The 25,691-nt window shown below is 46.7% G+C and overlaps 1 protein-coding gene across 3 annotated transcripts in view; it reads right to left on the bottom strand.

Annotated features, from left to right (window-relative positions):
* Positions 1 to 25,691, bottom strand: part of LOC105488816 (zinc finger CCHC-type containing 14) — an 86,327-nt gene that overhangs the window by 35,263 nt on the left and 25,373 nt on the right. For all 3 annotated transcript variants that reach the window (XM_011753255.3, XM_011753254.3, XM_071085070.1), the window contains exon 2: positions 16,666 to 16,789. In XM_011753255.3, coding sequence (XP_011751557.2) covers positions 16,666 to 16,789 — 124 coding nt within the window. The remainder of the gene's footprint in view (positions 1 to 16,665; positions 16,790 to 25,691) is intronic.

Consider the following 25,691-nt stretch of genomic DNA (forward strand, 5'->3'; position numbering starts at 1 on the left):
TAGAGTGAGACTCTGTCACAAAAAAAAAAGAAAGAAAGAAAGAAAAGGAAAAAACTAGAAAGGGCTCTGCGGTGCTAGACTGTCAGTGAGAAGGCCTGGGAGCAGCCACACTCCATTAGCAGGGCACACACATCGCATCAGATTTTGGCTTCTAAAACCCATTTCCCACTAAATGAACCAAGGCCCTTACAAATTGTTGATTTCAGGGCTAGGGGAGAGAAAGCTGAGCCTTGAACATCTTGTTGTGCCAGAAAGCAAGGAAGTGCTCATAGAATGATGGGACGTATTAAAAAGACACAAAACATCAGTTTTCAGGGGCTCCCACCAGCCAAATTTGGTACAGCTTCAACATCAGAGTAATGACAGTAATAGATTATAACTCACTGAATAAAACAGGAAACAATAATCCCATACAAACTTAAATAAATGATTAAGCTGAAAGTCTGATAAGAAACAGACTATTTATCTAGTTGGAAAGTAATTTTTACACAGGAGAATCCTGGCAGACAGCATGAAAATTAATAAAGTGACTGTCATCAGTAACGGAACAAATTGAGAGCTTGTACCACCCGACGGGACACAGCGAGAGCAGCGTAGCGTGTTCCTGGCAAAGATGTACAGCCTGAATCAAGTCAAGAGAAGCATCGAACAAACCCAGATTGAGGGATGGTTGGCAGAATTAGTGGTTCATAATCTTCTGAAGTATCCGGGTCGGGAACGACGGAGGAGCAGCTACTGAAGGACACAAAGGAGGCCAAATGCACCCTGGGATTCAGAACTTGACCCTCTGGGTATAAAAGGCATTACTGGGACAATGGCCGGAATGGGAATAAGCCTGAGAATTAGAGGGTGGTGACATCTCAGTGCCAACGTCCTGATCTTGATGGCTGTACTGTGTGGTGATGGACGAGAAAGCCATTGTTTGCAGAAAACACATGATCAAGATTTGGGGATGTTGGGGGATCAGACCCACAATTCACTCCCAATGTTTCAGGAAAGTTCTTTATATTGTAGTTACAGCTTTTCTGTAAATTTGTAATTCTGTTTTTCAAAATAACCTTTTTTTTTTTTTTTTGAGATGGAGTCTCGCTCTGTCGCCAGGCTGCAGTGCAGTGGTGTTATCTCAGCTCACTGCAACCTCCGCCTCCCGGGTTCAAGCGATTCTCCTGCCTCCAGCTCCAAAGCAGCTAATTTTTGTATTTTTAGTAGAGACAGGGTTTCACCATGTTGACCAGGATGGTCTTGATCTCTTGACCTCATGATTCGCCCACTTCAGCCTCCCAAAGTGCCGGGATTACAGGCGTGAGCCACTGCACCTGGCCTGAACTGAACCATATTTAAAGACGTTGATCTATTCCCTCAGTGTGTACCATCAGAAGAAAGGCACTGTCTGTCAGTGCTTCTTAGTTTTTTGGTTGGAGAGTTTGAATTTATTTTTTTCTAGTTAATTATGATTGCTGTGTTATCTTCCTGTATTTTGTTTTTACTCTGAAAGATCATAATCCATTCTTCCAAATCTTCAGGAATTACTTGGTATAGGATTTAACAGGCCACCATGTGATCAGATGTTCCTTTGAAGTTTCCTTTGATATTTTATTACCAGATAGTCCCTCAAGCCACGGCGTGTGGGCTCAGCCGCTGCAACTATGTGATGACGTGCTGACCCGAGAAACACACATGCTGACCATCTGGCCAAGAACTGAAGACCAGGGCAAAATCAGAGCATATCACAAACATTTTTCCAGAACAGGGTTGTAGTGTCTCTTTTGATGCCAAATTTTAATTAAATGATAATTGTTGAAGGAAAACTAATTTTTTAATTAAAAAAGGTTCTATATAATTATGCAAGATGTTTAGAAATCAACTTATTTTATCTTATTTTTCTAGGCCTCTTATCTTCCCAATCAATTGATTTAAAAAATATTTTTAGATACTCCTTACTCCAAACATCAACAGTATTTTTCTTAAATTTTAAACAATTTTGGCTGGACACGGTGGCTCATGTCTGTAATCCCAGCACTTTGGGAGGCCAACGTGAGCAGATCACCTGAGGTCAGGAGTTCAAGACCAGCCTGGCCAACATGGTGAAACTCCATCTCTCCTAAAAATACAGAAATTAGCTGGGCATGGTAGTGCACACCTGTACTCCCAGCTACTTAGGAGGCTGAGGCAGGAGAATCACTTGAACCCAGGAGGTGGAGGTCGCAGTGAGTCAAGATCACGCCATCGCACTCCAGCCTGGGCAATAAGAGCGAAACTCCCTCTCAAAGACAAACAACACAACAACAACAAAATGTAAATAAGAGAGGTTGGCAAACTATATCCCCTGAGAGTTAAGAATGGCTTTTACATTCCTTTTTAAAGAGTTATTTTAAGGCTGGGTGCAGTGGCTCATGCCTGTAATCCCAGCACTTTGGGAGGCTGAGGTGGGTGGATCACCTAAGGTCAGGAGTTTGAGACAAGCCTAGACAACATGATAAAACCCCATTTCTACTAAAAATACAAAATTAGCTAGGTGTGGTGGCACATGCCTGTAGTCCCAGCTATTTGGGAGGCTGAGGCAGAAGAATCACTTGAACCCAGGAGGTGGAGGTTGCAGTGAGCCAAGACTGTGCCACTGCACTCCAGCCTGGGCAATAAGAGCGAAACTCTGTCTCAAAAAAAAAAAGAGTTATTTTTTTTTAAAATTGGCAAGGCGCGGTGGCTCATGCCTGTAATCCCAGCACTTTGGGAGACCGAGGCAGGTGGATCACTTGAGGTCAGAAATTTGAGACCAGCCTGGTCAACATGGCAAAACCTCGTCTCTACTAAAAATACAAAAATTAGCTGGGAGTGGTGGCACACACCTGTAATCTCAGCTATTCAGGAGGCTGAGGTGAGAGAATCACTTGAACCTGTAAGGCGGAGGTTACAGTGAGCTGAAATTGCACCACTGCACTCTAGCCTGGGCAACAGAGGGAGACTCGTTCTCAAAAACAAAAATTATGAGACAGAGACTATACATGACCCACAAACACAAAAACATGAATCACCTGGCCCTTTACGGAAAAAGTTTGCCAGCTCCTGAATCAGAGTGTCAGTGGAAATGCTGACAACAAACTCTACCTTTTGAGCAAATGAGATGATGACAAAGTGGCTTTGCTTTCCTTGGTTTATAGCCGAGGTCAGCAAACTTGACTTTTTTTTCTTTTTTTTCTTTTTGTTTTGAGACAGAGTTTCGCTGTGCCACCCAGGCTGGAACGCAGTGGCATGATCTTGGTTCACTGCAACCTCCACCTCCCAGGTTCAAGCGATTCTCTTGTCTCAGCCTCCTGAGTAGCTGGGATTACAGGCACGCACCACCATGCCTGGTTAGTTTTTTTTGTATTCTTAGTAGAGATGGGGTTTTGCCATGTTGGCCAGGCTGGTCTCGAACTCCTGACCTCAGGTGATCCACCTGACCTGGCCTCCCAAAGTGCTGGGATTACAGGTGTGAGCCACTGTGCCCAGCCAGCAAACCGACATTCTCTACGGGAAGACAATTTAGTAACAAATACCACGTGAGAATTTTCACATTCAAAATACATATAACGTCATCTAAGACTCAAGAGGAAAACAGAATTCTGCCAACACACTAGGAAAAGACATTCCAGTAAAGCTCTTTTGGGGCAGAGTCTTAAAAGACATATACACATTCTTAAAGATGGGGAAGAAACAGACCTCACCCCTCCACCCACACATATTTTGGGCCGGGGGAACAGAGCAGGCAGCCGGGAGACCAGCCAGACTGCAAAGGGTCTGTGTGAAACGGCAAGGGGTCAGGTGTTTTTTTTTTTTTTTTTTTTAATTTCAGGCAAAATTCACATAGAGCAAAATGCAGAGATCTGAAGTGTACAACTCAGCAAGTTTGGGTAAATTCATATACCCATGTGATCACTAATCCTTGAATCAAGACGCAGTGCTTTTCAATTCTCCAAAAAGTCTCGAACATCATATAAACAGGACCATACATGGGTCCCGCTTTCATTCAACACTGTATTTTTGAGATTCCTATGCGGTTACATGTATTAGTTTTGAAAATGACTGAGTTCTCTTCCCTTGTATAAATACACCACAGTTTGTTTATCCATATTCTCCCACTCATAGACATCTGGGTTGTGTCCAGTTTGTGGCTATTATGCATAAGCTGCTATAAGCCTTCATCTACAAGTGCTGGTGTGGACATACCCTTTCATTTCTTTGGGATAAATTCCCTAGGACGAGAACTGCAGGAATATAAGATACATTCATCACTTCATAAGAAATGCCAAACTGTTTTCTTAATGGTTGTAGCATTTTATCCTCCTATCAGCTGTGGATGAAAGCTCTAGCTGCTTCTGATCCTAACATTTGCTATTTTGTCCTTCTGACTTTCATCACCCCGGTGAATAGAAATGATACTCTCCCGTGGCTTTGCTGTGTATTTCCCTGACGACTGGTGACTTGAATAATGGCATCCCTGGACAATCTGTGTATATAAGCATGAAGGTATGAGTCCTCTGGAGTTAACTGCCTTTCTTTCTTCTGTTGGTGGAAAAAACCTAATTGCATTAATATATGTATAATCTACTGTTCGGAATGCATACCACTCTTCTATAGGAAGATAATATTCTTCACAATCATTAACTGCTTCCATTTCCATATACAGGTTGTATTCCTAATCCGAAAATCTGAAATCCAAAATGCTCCAAAATCTGAAATGTTTTGAATTATTCTTAATGAAAATAACTTTCATTCAAAACTTGACTTTCCACAGTCCTCTGGCATCCACTGTTGCAAACAGCAAGTCCAAGTTAGCCTGATTCTGGTTTCTTCACAGGTGAGATCTGTTTTGTTGTTCTCCTTTGAAAATGTGTAAGATCATTTCTTGATCCCTTATCAGAAACAACAATGTGACTCCATGTGGGTGTTTTCAACTCCCCTTTCTCAGCACTCGGTCTGCCCTTTCAAGGGAAGACTCACGAGGCCGTTTTCTGCCCATGTGTACTGAATGCGCTCCTTCCTTTCATCTTCTCTTCCAGACACCCTGAGTTTCAGAGGCCGAGCTTGGCTGCCCGTCTGCACCACTCACCTTCTCTCTACCTTGTACCTCCACGTTCAGCAATCCTCGAACACTACTGAATGTTCTGTTCTGGCGGTCACGTTTACATCCCAACAACTCTTTCTTGGTCTTCATTTTTTCTTTTATCATGGCACCCAGCTTTCACTCGACAAATGCAATATCCCCTCAACCTCCCGGAGAATGTTAACTGGAGTTTCCCTAAGTAGGATACTTATCAAAATGATCAGCCTCTGTTCTCTGAATTATCTGTGTACTTTGCAGTAGTCTGAATTCTCTGCCACAGTTCTTTACCCTTCGTCACACTGCAACCCATGTTGTGGCTGGCTTACGGTGGTGCAGACTTTCCTATCCTTGAATTCAGGGGTGTGGCCATGAGACTCGCTGTGGACATCACAAAGAGGCAGAAATGACCGTGTGCCAGCCCAAGCTCAGCCTTACGAATCCTCATGGCTCCCACGTGCCCTTGGTCACCAGTTCAAGGAGGATGAGGGACACCTGAGTCAGAGCCACCCCAGCCACTATGACCTGAACAGCATAGCCCAGCTGACAGCAGCCAGCCCATGCTGGCTCATCCATGAGGAAGGCGCTCATCTTGGGTGCTCCTGAGCTCTGCTGGTCGGCTGTTAACACAGCTGTGGCTGACCAACACATCCCAGGCGTCTCTTAACCCTGTTGTGGTCTGTCTTTACAAGCTTCCTTACATCCTTTCTCTAGAACAAAACCTTACAAAAATAATTGCACACACTTTAACGTTCCTATCCCTAAAACTATGAAGAGAAGTAGGAAGGGATAGATGCAGGGAAGAGAGGGTGAGGGGCACGGGGCAGGGGAAAGGGCACCATGGTTCCTGGGCTCCTAGGCCCTCCATCCAAGATCACGAAGGAAGAGAGAGGAACACTCAGCAGCACAGGTGCAGCGACAGACCCCCACTAACTCAGCAACGCCACCAAGAGAGCAAACCCCAATCCCTTTCTCTTTAGGTCGACAGAGACCTAGAGAAAAAATCCAGTAGTTTTCTGCCAAATGTCTTTCTTTAATTTGCTTTCAAGGTATCTTTATTAAGTGGTTTAATCTACATTCTCAATAATAAGAAACCACTTCAATAATTACCAAAATTATGCTTAAAAAATCACAGTAAAGGGAGTATTTATAGTAGAGGGGAGAGTTTAAAAAATGACCTGGCATAAGCCAGGCGTGGGGCTCACACTTGTGATCCCAGCACTTTGGGAGGCTGAGGTGGGTCGATGGCTTAAGCCCAGGAGTTCAAGACCAGCCTGGCCAACATGCCAAAACCCTGTCTCTACAAAAAACATGAAAGTTAGCTGGGCATGGTGGTGTGCGCCTGTGGTCTCAGTTACTCGGGAGGCTGAGGCAGGAGGACCCCAGAGGTCGAGGCTGCAGTGAGCTGAAAAACTGAGGCACTGCACTCCAGCCTGGACAACAGAGTGAGAGCCTGTCTCAAAAAAAAAAAAAAAGAAAAGAAAAAGAAAAGAAAAAAGAAAAGAAAGAAAGAAAAGAAAAAAAAAAGAGAGAAAAAGAACCAGGATTGTTTTCCAGCAGACACCCCTTCTTCTAACTTCTATACAATACAACCAAATGTCTTCACACCTGAACTAAGAGCTGTACCACAATCACACCAGATACTTCCTGCTTTAAAATTTTATTACCAAAAGCCAGTTTTCACTTAAAAATTGGAAAACTGTATTCTTAAGACTAGCAGTTAAATAATAATTTTCCTAAAATATCAACTTACTTTCTCACTTTACTTGTCTATGTTAATGGGATAATTTTTAGAAGCATTACTTCTTTTAGCTGTTGTTAGAATTTGAACATTCACTATCACACTGATGAAACTGCTGCTTCTTCCCTACATCTTTTTAGGACATACCATGTTATACTTAAGAACATGATATAATTTATTTTTTCTTTGGTTTTTTATTATCTAGCTACATTGCGTTAATTTCATTTGTTCTTCACAAAGAGAAACAATAGTAGTGAAAAACTGGTAAAACATAAAGCAGACAATAGATTCTCTTTTTTTTTTTTTTTTTTGGAGACAGGCTTTCACTCCTGTTGCCCAGACTGGAGTATAATGGCATGATCTTGGCTTATCGCAACCTCCACCTGCCAGGCTCAAGCAGTCCTCCTGCCTCAGTCTCCTGAGTAGCTGGGATTATAGGCGTGCGCCACCACGCCTGGCTAATTTTTGTATTTTTTGTAGAGAAGGGTTTTCACCATGTTGCCCAGGCTCGTGTGGAACTCCTGAGCTCAGGTAATCTGCCTGCCTCGGCCTCCCAAAGTGCATAAGCCACCGCGCCTGATAATATTTTTAAAGTAGCAAAAACAGGAAATGAACACCCTTTCCTTTTTTTTGTTGAGATGGAGTTTTGCTCTTGTTGCCCAAGCTGGACTGTAATGGCACGATCTCGGCTCACAGCAACCTCCACCTCCTGGGTTCAAGCGATTCTCCTGCCTTAGCCTCCCGAGTAGCTGGGGTTACAGGTGCGTGCCACCATGCCCAGCTAATTTTTTATATTTTTAGTAGAAATGGGGTTTCACCATGTTAGCCAGGATGGTCTCAAACTCGTGACCTCAGGTGATCCGCCCACCTCGGCCTCCCAAAGTGCTAGGATTACAGGCGTGAGACACCGCGCCCAGCCTTTTTTTTTGAGATAGAATTTTGCTCTTGTTGCCCAGGCTGGAGCGCAATGGTGTGATCCTGGCTCACTACAACCGTCACCTCCCGGATTCAAGCAACTCTCCTGTCTCGGCCTCCCAAGTGGCTGATATTACAGGCGCGTGGGCTCCCACACCTGGCTAATTTTTATATTTTAAGTAGAGATGGGGTTTCACCATGTTGGTCAGGCTGGTCTCAAACTCCTGACCTCAGGTGATCCACTCAACTCGGCCTCCCGAAGTGCTGGGATTATAGGCGTGAGCTACCGCACCCAAATTTCCATTTTTAACGATTAGTGATGTGGCACTTGAATTTAGGGGCCCTAGGAATGTCACTTATTTACATATTAAGGTAAACATTCTGCTCGGCATTAGTATGCTCTAAGCGCAGCGCCAGCCATAAGTGATATAAAAATGAAAAGGTTTGGCCGGGCGCGGTGGCTCAAGCCTGTAATCCCAGCACTTTGGGAGGCCGAGACGGGCGGATCACGAGGTCAGGAGATCGAGACCATCCTGGCGAACACGGTGAAACCCCGTCTCTACTAAAGAAATACAAAAAACTAGCCGGGCGAGGTGGCGGGCGCCTGTAGTCCCAGCTACTCTGGAGGCTGAGGCCGGAGAATGGCGTGAACCCGGGAGGCGGAGCTTGCAGTGAGCTGAGATCCGGCCACCGCACTCCAGCCTGGGCTACAGAGCGAGACTCCGTCTCAAAAAAAAAAAAAAAAAAAAGAAAGAAAAAGTTCAAAGAAGTGACGCTGCGCTAGGCTTCAAGGGCAGGGTCTATTCTGGGCAGAGGGATGCTGCAGTCAGGGCCCGGGAGCAGGACAGTGCTGTCTGCCTCGGAGCGGAAGGGGAGTGTCAGAAGCTGATATGGGGAAGGAAGGTCACACAGAGGCAGCAGCTCCCTGGCTGGTGACACCACAGTGAACATGGAAAAGAAATCCTGCAGGTCCGCTGCATTCAGATGTCTTGGTTTGAAATGTGATACTTTCTAGCTCATGAGCCTGGGCAGTTATTTCACCCCTCAAAGCCGCATGTCCTCGCCTGAGCAAAAGGAATCCCGGCTCTCCCTGCACGGCGCGGGGCTGGGCAAGTGTGGGCTGACTGCAGCGTCCCTGAGCCACCACGGACAAGCCGTAAGCAGGGGCGTGCAGTGACGCAGGGTGTACTGGACTGGTCCCTGCTAGACAGACAGTCTGAAGAGGGGCAAGGCCAAAGACAGAGGGACACATGAAGTGACAGATAAGATGGAGGCCCAGATGATGGGGAAGAAACGGTGACAGCCTCGCAGGGCCAGAGCCACCACGTGGGAGAGAAGCTGCCTTGGACTTCCAGGTTTCTGCTCTAAGCACTCGATTGCTGGGATCAATCACAAATATTGGAACCATGTCGAGGGCATGCAGGAGCTGGCAGCTCCATGCTGGGCAGGCAACTGTGTACCCACTGGCTGCATGGGTGAAAATATTCACGTTACCAGTGGCTGACAAGGACTTGGAGTCTGCAAGCGTCTCAGCTGAACTCAGAGCTGAAAGCTACGGAGAGAGGGACAGTGGCTGCAGAACAGGCTCAGGTAAGATGGCTCAGGGAAAGCGTAAAGCAGGGTACAGAAGAGCGCTATCAGAACCACTAGCCTTTGAGGGACACGAGAAGAGGGAATTTCAAAGGAAACAGAGAGGCAAGGCGAAAGCCAGGCAAGGGTGTTCTCAGGAAACCGATTTAATGGAGCCCACCGGCTTCACAGGGATGACGTTTCACAATTTTAAAAAAACAGAAGCAGCCAAGGGAGGATGGAGTTTGGGGCGGGGCAGTCACAAATGCCAGGAAAAGGTAGTGAGCTCTGAAAGCACCTACCTTGCTTGTCAACTGAAGAGCCCCTCATGACCCTCCGTGAGAGCAGCTTCACGGAGGTGCAGATGCTGAGGCTGGGGTGAGTGGTGCAGGTGCTGAAGTGAAAGAAACAGTGAAGCCCCATGCCTTCCGGCAGCGTGGCTGTGTGGTGACAGGGAGGAGGGCTCAGGCGGCCCAAGTGCACATGTGTGCCCACACCCAAGTGGAGATACCTCGGGGGCCCTGAGAAAGGAGAGAAGACTGAACACAGAGGAGGATGCCAAGCACCTGTCTCCCTCAACAGAGGAGTGGACCCAGCCTGGGAGGGGAGGTGGAAGAGAGGGGCAGATTGGCGTCTGAACAAGCTGGAAATGGAGTCCTGACCTGTGACAACCTCCAGCAAAGCCACCTGCTGGAAGGAAGTGGGGGCTCCTGGGGGACAAAGCCATGCTTGGGAGCGAGCGGCACTCACGCAGAGCCCAACTAAGGGCATGTGGCATGACCTGGGCCTGCTGGGCCCCAGTCATGGCAACAGCTCCTATTCCACAAATAACAAAGAAAAATCCTAGGAAAAAATGTATTTACAGAACAAAACACCCCTCTGAAGTCACTGGAGAGTAGTGAGAGCAGGCAGAACCTGGAGGAAGGCCGCAGAATACGGGAGGGTGCAGGTTTGTGCCTTTCACCCGAGGGCAGGCCCCGTCAGTGCCCCCGTCAGTGCCCGGCCCTGGGAAGAGGGGATAGGGCTGGGATGAGCGCAGCTGCCCACCAAGGAGAGCCTCCCAGACAAAGCCCAGGCTCTGCACGTGCCCACCATACACCTGCTGCCCCAGCCACGGGTGGAAGGCCGGCTTCACACAGCTGGTGCAGTCTAAGGACTAAGGCACCTCCATCTGCTGCCCACCCCAGCAGCAGAAGCCTCGACCTTGTCCAAACAATATTGCCTGTTGCAAGAGAGAAACAACACTCTTCAGAACACGAGAAAAGCTGGAAACTATAATCACGCACAACGGCACAATCTAAAATTAGACATTCATAACAACAGGGAAACGTGAGGAATACTCGAGAAAGTGCGATGAATGGACGCCAGCCCTAAGTGACCCCCATGCTGAAACTGGCAGACCAGGATTTGAAAGCAGCTATTATAATGATGTTCAAAGATGTAAAAACAAAAATGCTCACAATAAGTGAATGGATAGAAACTCCACAGAGAAACAGAAATTATAAAAAAGAACCATATAGAAATTCTAAAACTAAAAATACAGTGTCTGGTATGAAAACATCCATTAGCTTGGTGTTCCAGCAGACTGAAAATGACAGAAGGGTACAAGAGCTTGAAGACAGATAAAAAGAAAATGTCCCGTCTGAGGGACAGAGAGAAAAGAATTTGAATAATGAACTGAGTTTCAGCTCAGATTTGTGGGGCAAGACCAAAGGTTTCTCATACATCAAAACTAGACTCTCAGATGGAGAAGAGAAGGAGAATGAGGAAGAAAGAATACTCTAATACTGCCTGAAACGTTTATGTTGTAGTGAAAAGCATAAGCTCAGACACAAGCAGTTCAGTAAACAAGAAATAAAATTACACCAAGGCACATCATAGACAAACCATTCCAAACCAAAGATAAAGAGAAAATCTTCAAAGCAGCCAGAGAAAAATGGCCCATGGCATACGGCGACACAAATGCTAGAGGACTTTTCATTAGGAAAACAAGAGCCAGAATATAGCAAATTGACATTGTTAAAGTTAAAACAAAAACTCTCAATGAAGAGTTCCATAATTAGCCAGAATGAAGGCAAAACAAAGATATTTTCAGATAAATGAAAACTAAAATCCACTGTCAGCAGAACTGCACTGAAAGAAATGTGAAAGGAAGTTTTTCAGGCTGACGGGAAATGAGACCAGATGGAAATTCCAATTTTCAGGATAAAATGAAGAGCAGTGGAAATAGTAAATAATATGGACAATATAAAAGACTATCATCTTTTTCCTTTTACTTTCTTAAAATATATGCAAAAATCCTAGGCCTGTCTTACACGGTGCAGAGCACACATAGCTGGATCCATGGGATAAGTACACATACAGGATGGGGCAGAGCTGCACTTATGATGCCTGGTAAACGGCTGACAACTGGTGAGGACAGGGAAGCCCCTGATCTGTGTCATCTGCCGATCCACAAAGCATAAATGTCCCGCCATGGTTGACGACATGCCACCATCAGCCACCAATGCAACATCAGTGGGCTTTAAAAAATCCTGGAGGCCAGGCGTGGAGGCTCACGTCTATAATCCCAGCACTGTGGGAGACCGAGGCAGGTGGATCACCTGAGGTTTCTCCAACATGGAGAAACCCATCTCTACTAAAAATACAAACTTGGCGGGGCGTGGTGGCACATGCCTGTAATCCCAGCTACTCGGAAGGCTGAGGCAGGAGAAATGCTTGAACCCGGGAGGTGGAGGTTGTGGTGAGCCGGGATCGCGCCATTGCACTGCAGCCTGGGCAACAAGAGTGAAACTCTGTCTCAAAAAAAAAAAAAAAAAAAATCTTGGAAAGTGAACAGCAGGCTCTCAGGATATACCACGAGCTGGCCTCGGCACCCCACTGAACAACGCAGTGACAAGAGGCTTCTGTGTCACATGGAGCGGCTCAACATTAATTCGGAGTGGAGCCTGAAAAGGTAAAGATGTGTACTGCATTCCTGTTGCTTCTTTTAACTGGGGGGCTCATAGAGGGAGCAAAGTCCTATTGTCCTACAGCTCTTATACGATGAAGAACTTTACTCCTATGTCTCTAATCACATTTTCTTTAGGGAAATTGAGAAAACAGTCACTCAAATGATTCTCTGTGCCCTAGGGCTCAAATCAGAATCCCTGGCTGAGGAATGCTACAGGCAACCAGCTTAAAAATAGTACAGATGGTCCCTGACTGAAGAAGGCTGGAGTTAATGATTTTTCAACTTTACAACAGTGCAAAAGCAACATGCATTCAGAAGAAACTGCTTTGAGTGCCCATACAACCATTCCATTTCCACTTTCAGTACAGACTCAATAGATTACATGAGAGATTCAACACTTTAAAGTAGGTTGTGTGTCAGATAATTCTGCCCACCTGTAGGCTAATGCAAGTGTTCTGAGCACATTTAAGGTAGGCTAGGCTAGGCTAAGCCATGATGTTTAGCAGGTGTGGTATATTTGGTGCATTGCAACTTATGGTATTTTCAACTTGCAACCCCCAATGTGAGTTGAAAAGCATCTATGCAGTAAAATGAAACTGTCTAATCTAGGTGGAGGGTACTCACTGTGAAACTTCTTGAACTTTACTGTGTGTTTCAAAGTCCTCATAATAAAATGTTGGATAAAGAGCCAATAAAGAAATCGAAACTATCAAGGCTTGATTCCAGCTGCACACTGGAATCCCAGCACAACCCAGGAAAGGCCATAGACTGAGGGCATTTTAGAATTTAGATTTTAGGTGAATTCTTGTCTTCTTAGAATTCATTTTCTAATTGGTTGCGATAGATTTTTTTTTTTTACCGAAAGTACAAGACTTTGGAGTTTGTATGGCATAGCAAACACAAACGCCAGGGGCGCACAATGGAAAACATTCATTTAGGTTAAAATAAAAAAAACCCACAATTTTAAAAAAGCTGAGTTGTAACTGATAATATGGTAACTACCTATAGATATGACCCACATAAACATGGATTCTTTGGAACCTCTAATTTTTAAGAGTGCAAAGGGTCCTAAGACCAAAAAGGTTGAGAACTACTGGTAAAAAAAGGTTGAGAACAAGTTGAATGAAAGTACACCTCCTTCACTGTCTCACAAAAAGAAAACTTTAAAAAATTATAATTCCTCAAAGTCCAAAGTTGCAGAACTTACTTTGTTGAGAATATTAGTAAAAGCAGTTTCCATCCTAGCTTGTACATTCCGACAGCTTCCCTAGGTTTCAGTAAATCATCAACACGGGGACTGGAACGCTTGGAGAGTGCCCTGCAGTTCTCAGCCACATCCACAAGGGCAGGGGACTCAGAAGCCACACACAGTGACCTGGAGCTGCAGCCAGGCACCGGGTACGGGGTTTAGGCTACAATCTCTACTCCTGAACTGGAAAACGTTCACAATCAGGAAAAAAACGAATGATTTCACTAGTTAATGTGTACTTGTAGGCACTGCCCATATAACTGTGTGTTTTCCACTTTCAGCACAGTCCCACCTTTCTTTTCCTTTGCTATTTTCTTCAGCCGGCCACAGGGTTAAGAGCATGAGCTCTGGCTTTGAATCCCAGCTGACCTCAGGAAAAGGTCTTATCTGTGACTCAGTTCTCCCATCTGTAAAATGGGGTAAAAATCACCACATGGGATCAGTTAGAATTAAATAGGTATAATCAACCCTCACAGGGCTGTTATGAAGATGATGTAAGTCAGTATCTGTTATGTAAGTTAGTCATGTGCTTGGACTGTTGTTTCCTGAGCTTTTATATACTAAGAAATGTTTAAAGTGCCTGACCACTCTGTAAGTTAAACTGTATCACTATAAGGTTTCTGAAGAAGCAGAGAAAAAACAAAACAGAAGTAGGATACAGAAAAGACAGAGAGAAAACATTATAGTAATAAAACTATACAACTTAGAGTGACTTTAAACTTTCTGAAGAGCAATAACCTGCACCCAACAGATTAAAAGGATTCACATGAAGAGTGACTAAGAAAACCAAGTTAACTCGCTTGCCAATTTCTAGACAAGAGAAACCATGACTCTCTGTGACCAATGAGCGCAGAATGCTGCAGGTAATCACGAGCTTCTGCTCACGGCGGTATTTTAAGCACTGTGGGGTTTGAGAATGGCCACTCGTGGCCTCAGAGCCGACCCGCCGGCCTACGCAGGCTTTGCCACAGCTCACATGAGAGTCAGCTCACCCTCTGTCTCTCTGGGCACCAAAGCATGCGGACAAGACAATGACAGATACTCGCTATTTTGAAATTATACGGAAAAAAACAAAGAATGGGGATGTCAACAATTATGTCTTGAAGAAAAAGCACTGAAGAGTCCATCCCTTAAGATTCACAGGGTGTGCAGGGCACAGGTTCCTAGGCTGGACTGTCTGGGGACAAAGGAAGCAGCACTCCACGGCAGGCCTTTCTCCTGGGATGACGTAGGGAAGGAAGAGGAGGAGCCCTTTCTACAGCGGAGGGACTCCCTGCAATTCCGATGCCAAGTGTCCACTCCAGGGTTGGAGCACTGCGGCACCTCTAGGATGAGGCTGTGGTGAAGACGCTCAACTAACAGCCACAGACTCTCCCAAGAGCAGTGGATAAGACAAAGACTGTTGTGACCTCAGAGGGTTGCTACAAGGGTCAAGTGGGGACAGGTGCCCTCGCAGGGCTGCAGTAAGGAGTTACTGTCTCCATACCATACCATGCTCATCACATACATCAACACAGGCTGCAGCTGCCGGGGAAATAGGTCCTTCCAGAGTTAGGATCTAAATCAGAGACAGGTGGCTCTCGATGGCTTTGTCAGAACGGGACTTTAGAAACAAAGCAGTCATAAAGCCTATGGAAGGCAGGAAGCGCCACGCCAGGGATGGGGACAAGGGGGAGAGCGCACGGGGCAGGCGAGTGCGGCTCCGGGCCTCACGTGGTGCACCTGCTAGAAGACAAACATCTTTGTAAATAACACAGGGAGAACAGAGGCCAGCAGATATGGACACAGCCGGCCTCGGTGCCTCCAAGCCATCGGGGCTCAAGACAAGTGACCCCAGTGAAAAGCGCCACCCTTGTCTCTCTCTCCCCACTAGGGATGATTCTGCAAACCACACAAGCATTTATTTTACTGGGAATGCATTATCTGGTCCATCCAGTACTACAAACTACCTTACTCTCCCCTCCCCAAAGCCTCCACTACCATGGCATGGTTACCAACTTTGCAGCTGATCGTAACACTGCAGAGGCTGGCGGGCAGAGCCACAGGGGCTCAGGCCGCGCCTCACCACCCACACTGAGCTGTCCACGTGTACATTAAAGAAAAATAAAGACTCTGGTAGCCAGTCACATTAGCCATGTTTCAAGTGCGCAGAAGGCACGTGTGGCTGGTGACGACCAACTTGGTACAGGCAGAAAACACTCCGTCACCACAGAGAGCGTTTCAGGACAACACTGCTCTAGTGGTTAAGGCTGATTTCCACGTGGAGGGGGGAGGAGGGTGTAAAACTTATTCCTCCCACCCTTTTTTTTTTTTTTTTTTTGAGATGGAATCTCACTCTACCACCCAGACTGGAGTGCAGTGGCATGATCTCGGCTCACTGCAACCTCCCGCCTTCCAGGTTCAAGCGATTCTCCTGCCTCAGCCTCCTGAGTAGCTGGGATTACAGGCAGGCGCCACCACACTCAGCTAATTCTCCTGCCTCAGCCTCCCAAGCAGCTGGGATTACAGGTGTGCACCACCAGGCCTGGCTGATTTTTTCTTGAGACGGAGTTTTGCTCTTGTTGCCCAGGCTGGAGTGCAATGGCGTGATCTCAGCTTACCATGACCTCCACCTCCCAGATTCAAGCAATTCGCCTGTCTCAGATTCCCGAGTAGCTGGGATTACAGGCATGTGCCACCATGCCCGGCTAATTTTTTATTTTTAGTAGAGATGGGGTTTCTTCCTGTTGGTCAGGCTGGTCTCAAACTCCCAACTTCAGGTGATCAGCCTGCCTCAGTTTCCCAAAGTGCTGGGATTACAGGCGTGAGTCACCGTGCCCAGCTTAATTTTTGTATTTTTAGTAGAGACGGGGTTTTACCATGTTGCCCAGGCAGGTCTCGAACTCCTGACCTCAAGTGATCTGCCCGCCTCAGCCTCCCAAAGTGCTGGGATTACAGGCATGAGATACGACGTCTGGACTTCTCCTTAATAAACATCAATATTTGAGATTTTTTAAGACAAAGTATATTCATGTATTACTTATAGAATTTAGAAAAATACACATAAGATTAGCATTTATGAAAGATCTGAAAGCATTTAACAATGCCCTCACGGGGATCTGGGGTGTGCCCATCCTCCATCCGTCAGACGTCCTCCTAAAGCCCTCACATGCACTCACCTTTGCTGTGTTTTCCTAAGGGCCTCTTGGGCAGCGACTCCTCCGTGGAATGTGCTGATGTGTGCAGGGCATTCTCCAAACTATTACTGACACTGCTGACAGGAGCCTCGGTTCTTGGAGTGATCTGAAGGAACAGAAACAGAATCATCTTATTTTCTCCCACGGAGTTAATAAGGGGACAATTTTATTTGTTAATTAAGTCTTTCATAATTACCTTGGTTTCCATTTTTCTACCAAACACATACTACTATAATAATAAGCTTTCTCCAAGAAAGATGAAAATTTCACCTACTACTCTCCACTGAAAATGCAAAAGAGCTCAGATAACCTGAGCCAAACATGGGAGCTTACGTCTTGTGGCTGGGGTTCATCAGGGTGCACAGAAACTATGGTAGCCAAAGAGGCCAGGTGTGGTGGCTCACACTTGTAATCCCAGCATTTTGGGAGGCTGAGGCGGGTGGATCTCTTGAGCCCAGGAGTTCAAGACCAGCCTGGCCAACATGGTGAAACCCCACTTCTACTAAAAATACAAAAATTAGCTGGGCGTGGTGCCAACTGCCTGTAGTCCCAGCTACCTGGGAGGCTGACGTGGGAGGATCACTTGAACCCAGGAGGCAGGGGTTGCAGTGAGCCAAGATGGTGACACTACACTCCAGCCTGGGCAAAAGAGTAAGACTCCATCTCCAAGAAAAAAGAAAAAAAAAAAAAAAGAAACTATGTTAGCCAAGGTGATGTGAAATATATATTTTTATTTGTGGCAAACTTTTATTTTCACATTTCTTCAAATCAAATAGTTCCCTATCAAATGAATTAAACAGCAGGACTTAACATTCTCCTCCTATAAATCTTAAATCATAAAATGCTCTAAAAACAACAGCAAAGAACAGAATACAACTGGGTCTATTTGGGGTACAGTTTGAAAAAGCATATCCTAAAATTACATCCCAATTCCATTTCTAGGAATTCATCATACAACATACTCACACGTGAGAAAAAGACCTGACAGGGTGTGCCCACTGCAGGAGTGTCTGTGATAGGGAAAGAGGAGCACACCCTCAGTCCCCATCGACAGAGATCTGCTAAGCAGACAGTGTACCTGCAGATGACGGCCGCCCCCGAGCTGTGGGTGGGGGAGGCCCTCCTGACCACCAGTGCTCCCAACACACACCAAGCCCAGAAACAAGCTAAGGGCCAGCCAGGCTCATCCCACCCCTCCTGCTTCCTGGGTTCAGTGATGGTGTGAATGTGGAATAAGCTGGAAGGGGCCCAGAGGGGCGAGAGGAGGAGGGTAGCAGTAATTTTCATTCTCCCCTCCATCAATATTTTAAAATTTCACAGCCAAAACACATTTATAACTTATAGGATTTAGAAGAATAAAAATGGCCAATGCTGTAACTTCTTTACGGTCTCAATGTATTTCAAAATTTCGGAGGATATAAGAGAGAGGCGTAAGATCTTAAAGTTCATCAAAAGAGCTGATAAGCAATGCTGCATTCACAGTATGGGAAAGTGCACGGCACAAGCAACCTGGAAGATGGCCTGACCTCTCCAGCCCCTGCTTGTTCTTTCATCTCATACCTGGACGGTAGGTGGCAGTTGACCAAGACATCCCCTAAGTTCACTGGCAAGCACAGATCCCAGCACTCTCTCTGCAGAGGGCTGGCCAGGTAGGCGTGGCCTCGACCTCAGACAGGATGAAAGTGGAGGCGGAGGCTGGAGTTGGGAGGAAAGGGTGGAGACTGCCGCCACTCCTGCAGGACCAGCACCTGCTGTATCCCACAGACAGTGAGCTACACGGGCCACACCCAAGTCCACAGTGAGATCCCCTGCCCCCCCAGCAGGAAGCCCTCCTGGGCTGTTCATGCAGGGAGAGGGACTAACAGATCCCACGCGGCTCAACAGATGCCTTCCAAGAAAAGCAACTCGTCACAGGGCTACATAATTGGGAAGTTTATATAACTCGAGAAAATAAGGCCGGGTGCAGCGGCTCATGGCTGTAATCCCAGCACTTTGGGAGGCTGAGGCAGGAGGACTGCTTGAAGCTAGGAGTTTGATACTGGCCTGGGTAACACAGCGAGACCCTGTCTCTATTTAAATTTTTTAAAAAGTAAAAAAAAAAAAAAAAAAAAAAAAAAAAAAAAAAAAAAAGTCCTAGCCATGCAGTAACTCCTCCAGAAAGTCAATTCTTTGGATAACATTACTAACATGTTATCAAGAAAACTAAATTTTGTGAATTACTTACATTTGTAATTTAAATTGGGTGATTTCTTTCTGATTTAACAAAGTCTCTTTCATTATTCAATGGTTAGAGATCCCAGAAATGAACTCCTTTCCCATTAAACAAGATAAAAGAACAATACAAGTACGATGCAAACCTTACATAAAGAGATTTTTAGTTCCAAACAGTAAATATTACTTTGCAAGACAACTCAGGAAGTTAACATGTTAACTGTATAAGAAACACAGCGAAGGCTGGGCACGGTGGCTCACGCCTGTAATCCCAGCACTTTGGGAGGCCGAGGCGGATGGATCATGAGGTCAGGAGATCGAGACCAACCTGGCTAACACGGTGAAACCCTGTCTCTACCAAAAATACAAAAAATTAGCTGGGCATGGTGGAGGGCGCCTGTAGTCCCAGCTACTCAGGAGGCTGAGGCAGGAGAACGGTGTGAACCTGGGACATGGAGCTTGCAGTGAGCCGAGATCGCACCACCGCACTCCAGCCTGGGTGACAGAGTGAGACAAGAAGGAAAGGAAGGAAAGGAAGGAAAGGAAGGAAAGGAAGGAAGGAGGGAGGGAGGGAGGGAGGGAGGGAGGGACGGACGGAGGGAGGGACGGACGGACGGACGGACGGACGGAAGGACGGAAGGACGGAAGGAAGGAAGGAAGGGGAAAGGAAAGGAAAGGAATGAAACACACACACAGCCGAGACCAGGTTTACTGGCTCACACCTGTAATCCCAGCACTTTGGGAGGCCAAGGCAGGCGGATCACCTGAGGTCAGGAGTTTGAGACCAGCCTGACCAACATGGTGAAACCCATCTCTACTAAAAATACAAAACTAGCCAGGCGTGGTGGCGCACGCCTGTAATCTCAGCTACTGGGGAGGCTGAAGCAGGAGAATCACTGAACCCAGGAGCTGGAGGTTGCAGTGAGCCAAGATTGTGCCACTGCACTCCAGCCTGGGCAACAAGAGTGAAACTCTGTCTCAAAAAAAAGAAAAAGGAAAAAGAAACATAGCCAGGTGCAGTGATTCACACCTGTTTACCTCCAGCACTTTGGGAGGCCAATGCAGGAGGATCACTTGAGGCCACGAATTCAAGGTCAGCCTAGGCAACATATTGAGACCCCATTTCTACAAAAACACAAAAATTAGCTGGGAGTCATGGCGTGTGCCTGCAAGTCCCAGTTACTTGGGAGGCTAAGGTAGGAGAATCGCTTGAGCCCAGGAGTTTGAAGCTGCAGTGAGGTATGATCATACCACTGCACTCCAGCCTGGGTGATAGCGAGACCCTATCTCAAAAAAAACAAAAGAAATATAACCACAGCAGAGTCCATTCAATTTGGCCTGATGCCTGATGCATGAACCTCCACATTCTTTTAGCTACTTTGATATACATTCTAAGTCCTGGTTCTAAGAAGGGAAAGAGAGCTGCCTTTTCTCTTTTTTAAGAGACGGAGTCTTGGCTGGGCACAGTGGCTCATGCCTGTAATCCCAGCACTTCGAGAGGCCGAGGCGGGTGGATCACCTGAGGTCAGGAGTTAGAGACCAGCCTGGCCAACATGGTGAATGAAACCTCGTCTCCACTAAAAATACAAAAATTAGCCGGGCGTGGTGGTGGGTGCCTGTAATTCCAGCTATTCGGGAGGCTGAAGCAGGAGAACTGCTTGAACCCAGGAGGTGGAGGATGCAGTGAGCTGAGATCATGCCACTGCACTCCAGCCTGGGTGACAGAGCAAGACTCCATCTAAGGAGGAAAAAAAAAAAAAAAAAGAGTCTCTTCTGTCACTCAGGCTGGAATGCAGTAGCACAATCGTAACTCACTGTAGCCTCGACCTGCTGGGCTCAAGTGATCCTTCCACCTCAGCCTCCTGAGTAACTGGGACCACAGGTGCATACCACCACGCATAGCTGCTGAGAGTGAGCTGTCTTGACAACCAGCATCAGCAGTTCCAACTTTGCTGGTAGTGGCAAACCTCCCTGCCCCCAAAAGAAAACACGTGTGATCAGTGCATTCTCGCATACACACACCGCCTGCCCACCCTAAAACACTCCAAACAGCCACAAAGGAAAGCCAGCCTCCCGACTCTCTACCTGCTGGGGGAGGAAGGGGAGAGGAGGGCTGAGCAGGGGAGAACATAGCCTTGGAGAGGAGGAGAGCGGTACTGATTAGTGCTTCTCAGCCTGGATGGCACACTGGAACACCAAGGCCCTGAGAAGACCACGTCCCACACTCCCCACGAAAATCAGAGTTTCTGGAAATGGGGCTTCTTTTGTTTTGTGCCTGAAGCTTCTCTGGTGATTCTAATTTGCGGCCAGGCTGAGAACCAACCATGACCCCAAGTCCAGGTTTTCTACTGCACCCATCATCCGGTCCATTCCCGGCAAGGACAAAGAGGAGACCCAGAGAAAACAGGAAGTCCTTTCCCCACACAGACAGGAAGAGCTAAAGGCTGTAGGTCCGTCTGCCACAACCACAAGTGGAAGGGGAAAGCCCGTGAGCCACCCTAGCAAAACACACGCATTGCATCTGACGAGACAGGAAGGAAAACTCCTTAGAATGGCAACTGCTGGAAAAGAAAGACCTGTTTTCCTCCGTATATTTCCCCAAGGCATTTCTTCTTAGTTTTCCAAATGTTCACTTTTTCCAACCAAGCCTTTATCATAACTTTGCTCCTTTGTTTACATTGAAAGCTGTCTTCAGTTGTGTTTCCCAGAAATGCTGTTTTGGGGTTATTTTTGGTGAAGTCAGTTTGCTCCACGTGACCTATGTTCGACTCAAATGCTCTCTGACTCAGGCTCACCCACAGGACTCGTCATCTGGCCTGATGTGCACGAGAGGGAAGACTGACCAGCTCCAAATGCTGCCTTCTGCTACTGCTAGGAAGGCAACGGGAAGCGGCTCTCTTCCTCTCCACGGCCAGCCTCTTCTCACGACCCACAAAGACCCTGTGCCCGGCCCCTGCAACCTGGCGTCCAGTCACCCCCCAGCTCTTCACTCCAAGCACTGCTGCCCTGGGCGCAGCCGTCACATCCGCCTGGGGCCCTCGCCATGGCTGTCCCCTCTGCCTGGAAGCGCCCCCTGTGCCTTCCCATCTATACTCAAATGTCCTTCTCAGCAAGACTTCTCGATGCTCGGCAAGGCAGCTGTGTTTTTGGTCTGCTTTGTTCACTGCTGTTCCTTTGCACTTCGAACTGGGCCTGGCATGAAGCAGGCCCTTAATAAGGATCTGTAAAATACATCACGATATCACCAAATTTTAATGAAACTCAGAATCAAACAAATTGAAAAGCACTTCTATTTCAAAGAAAAATTTCTGCTATCTACATTATGTAACAGACAATCAGAGTGTTCCACCAGATCTACAAAGCGCTAACCCAGGAATGAAATATGACTCTGAAGCAAGCTACTGGTAGTCACGGGGCACACCCGCCTCTGTGGCTCTTCCAGGAAAGCTGAGGCTCCACACTGGCCGCACATCTAGGGGCACCTGGACTGGGGCAGCCCGCCCCTGGCTCTTATGCAATTAACCTTCTTATTGTTACAGTTTAAAGAGACGCCTCTGCTTCCAAACTTTAATGTGCAAAATGCCTCCGCATCTGGTTGAAACACAGGTTTGATTTATAAGGTCCGGGGTGGGCTTGAGAATCTTGCATTTCTAACCAGCTCCCAAATGACAATGATGCTGCATGAGTATTTCAAGATAAATCTTCACCACGATCAAAACAGTCAAAGGCTCGACAGCCTCCTCTTATTTTTTAATTAAAAAAAAATTAACAGAGCCAGGGTCTCACTATGTTACCCAGGCTGATCTCAAACTCCTGGGCTCAAGCCATCCTCCCGCCTTGGCTGGGATTACAGGCGTGAGCCACCGAGCCCAGCCTCCGCAACCTCCCTTTAGATGGGATGGAAAAGGGAATCCCTGCACTGCGCAATTAGACCGGAGGGACTCAAAGGCCCTTCCGGGCAAGGGTGAGGAGCCACAACTGCAGATGGCGTGAAGAGCTGATGGTGGCTGCGGGTCGTGACCCCTGCTAACTACCCCCGCCCCAGGTATTTACGCTTTTAAAAAAAAAAAAAAAGGTTTTTCCTCAGTTCACGCCACCTGACAGAAAAAAGAAACGCAGCACTATACAGGCTTCTTTAAAGCTCTGTGCTTACAACTCACTTTAATGTTTATGAACCGGACCATAACTTTTAGAGGAGAATTAATTTCTAAAAATCTATTTCCTGAAAGCTCCTCCAAAGTCATCCAAATGGGACGTGCTGACGCAGTCAGATGAAAGCAGAGCACCCCCAACACTGACGGCAGCCTGGGTCTCCAGAAGGCTCGCTGCACCCCACTGGTGGGCATTTGAAAACTGCTCAGAAAAATGGCAGTGAGCTTCTAGAGCAGGGTTTTAACCTTCTCTTTGTGCCCGCGACCTCTCTGGCAGTTTGATGACACCTACTGAACCCTTCTAAGAAACATATTTTAAATGCATAAAATACACAGGACTGCAAACAAAGTCAATTATATTGAAAACCGTCATCTAAGTATTAGGGGACGAATGGGCTTCTCGAACAAAGTAGGTGGGTCTCAGGTCACTTCACAGGAGTGCTAAGCATAAAGGAGACTTTAAGACGCTTTCTACAACTGTGAAATCAAAGTATCTGTGACTCCATCTGTGACCAAGTCACAGGTACTGTTCGTACGACTGTGGATTCCCGTCTGGTTCCATAAAGGCAGGGAATGCTCAATTCCCAGTTAGAGGCTGGAGAAAGTGAAGTTGTGATGGCTTCCACTCTTCACGGCTAAGAGTTCCTACTGGGACAGTCACATCTAACCGTGCCCACCAGAGGGGCAGCCCGCCACTGCCCTCCTCACCTTGTTTCTTCACAGATACGAAGGACCTGAACAGTATTCACGTAAGCGTGCCACATAAAAACAAGCCCTGGAAAACCCTCGCAGTCACTTTGGAGGTCAGGTGCTTTTCACGAAAAAAAAAAAAAAAGTGTGTGTTTTTTAACTAAAGAGACAAGGTCTCGCTCTGTTGCCCAATCTAACCTCTAACTCCTGGCCTCAAAAGTGGTCTTCCAGCTGGGCGCGGTGGCTCTCGCCTGTAATCCCAGCACTTTGGGAGGCCGAGGCGGGCGGATCATGAGGTCAGGAGATGGAAACCATCCTGGCTAACACGGTGAAACCCCATCTCTACTAAAAATATTTTTTAAAATTAGCTGGGCGTGGTGGCGGGCGCCTGTAAGTCCCAGCAACTCAGGAGGCTGAGGCGGGAGAATGGTGTGAACCCTGGAGGTGGAGCTGGCAGTGAACCGAGATTGCGCCACTGCACTCCAGCCTGGTGGTCCTCCACCAGATCAGACCTGTTGATAGATGAAAACTGTCTGCTTTCTCCTCTGGTGGGAGAAGACGCTTCATTCTTTTTGGAAGGAAACCTGAATGAGGACTGAAAGCCTGTCATTTTACCGGACACTAAACCCAAAATTAAGGATAATGGAGATCTGGTTTTGTCAAGCCCCAATAATGTAACACTGCCCCAAGTGAAAACAGAAAAGGAAGATTTCATCGAACTCTGCACCTCTGGGGTAATTAAGCAAGAGAAACTGGGCACAGTTTACTGTCAGGCAAGCTTTCCTGGAGCAAATATAATCAGTAATAAAACGTCTGCCATTTCTGTTCATGGTGTGGGTACCTCTAGAGGACAGATGTACCACTGTGACATGAATACAGCATCCCTTTCTCAACAGCAGGATCAGAAGCCTATTTTTAATGTTATCCCACCAATTCCCATTGGTTCTGAAAATTGGAATAGGTGCCAAGGAACTGTAGATGACAACTTGACTTCCTTGGGGACTCTGAACTTCCCTGGTTGAACGGTTTTTGTTTCTTTTTGTTTTGTTTTTTTGAGACAGAGTCTCGCTCTGTCGCCCAGGCTGGAGTGCAGTGGTGTGATCTCGGCTCACCTCAAGCTCTGCCTCCCGGGTTCAAGCGATTCTCCTGCCTCAGCCCCCAGAGTAGCTGGGACTACAGGTGCCCGCCATTACGCCCAGCTAATTTTTTGTATTTTTCGTAGAGACGGGGTTTCACCGTGTTAGCCAGGATGGTTTCGATCTCCTGACCTCGTGATCCGCCCGACTCGGTTTCTCAAAGTGCTGGGATTTCAGGTGTGAGCCGCCGTGCCCGGCTGAACAGTTTTTTCTAATGGCTATTCAAGGTAAGATAAGTGTTTTTCTGTTTCTTAAGAATGGTACATTTAAATAGATTAATATATGTAAATCTTCATTTATTTGTATGTGTTCTCTAAAGATCCATGTGTTTTTTTATATAAGTTTAAGTGGCCTTTTGAAAGTAGGAAGGGTAGACAAACGGTCTACCCAGATTTTTTCCTTAAATAGTGGTATTCAGTACAACATTGGCCAATGGTAAGGATTTTAACTTTTTTTTTTTTTTTTTTTTTTTTTTTTTTTTTTTTTGAGACGGAGTCTCGCTCTGTCACCCAGGCTGGAGTGCAGTGGCCGGATCTCAGCTCACTGCAAGCTCTGCCTCCCGGGTTCACGCCATTCTCCTGCCTCAGCCTCCCGAGTAGCTGGGACTACAGGCGCCTGCCACCTCGCCCGGCTAAGTTTTTGTATTTTTAGTAGAGATGGGGTTTCACTGTGTTACTGTTTCACTGTGTTAGGATGGTCTCGATCTCCTGACCTCGTGATCCGCCCGTCTTGGCCTCCCAAAGTGCTGGGATTACAGGCTTGAGCCACCGCGCCCGGCCGGATTTTAACATTTTTAAAATAATATTGCTCATTATTTAAT

The sequence above is a fragment of the Macaca nemestrina genome, chromosome 18 (genome assembly GCF_043159975.1).
Source record: "Macaca nemestrina isolate mMacNem1 chromosome 18, mMacNem.hap1, whole genome shotgun sequence".
NCBI lineage: Eukaryota > Metazoa > Chordata > Mammalia > Primates > Cercopithecidae > Macaca > Macaca nemestrina.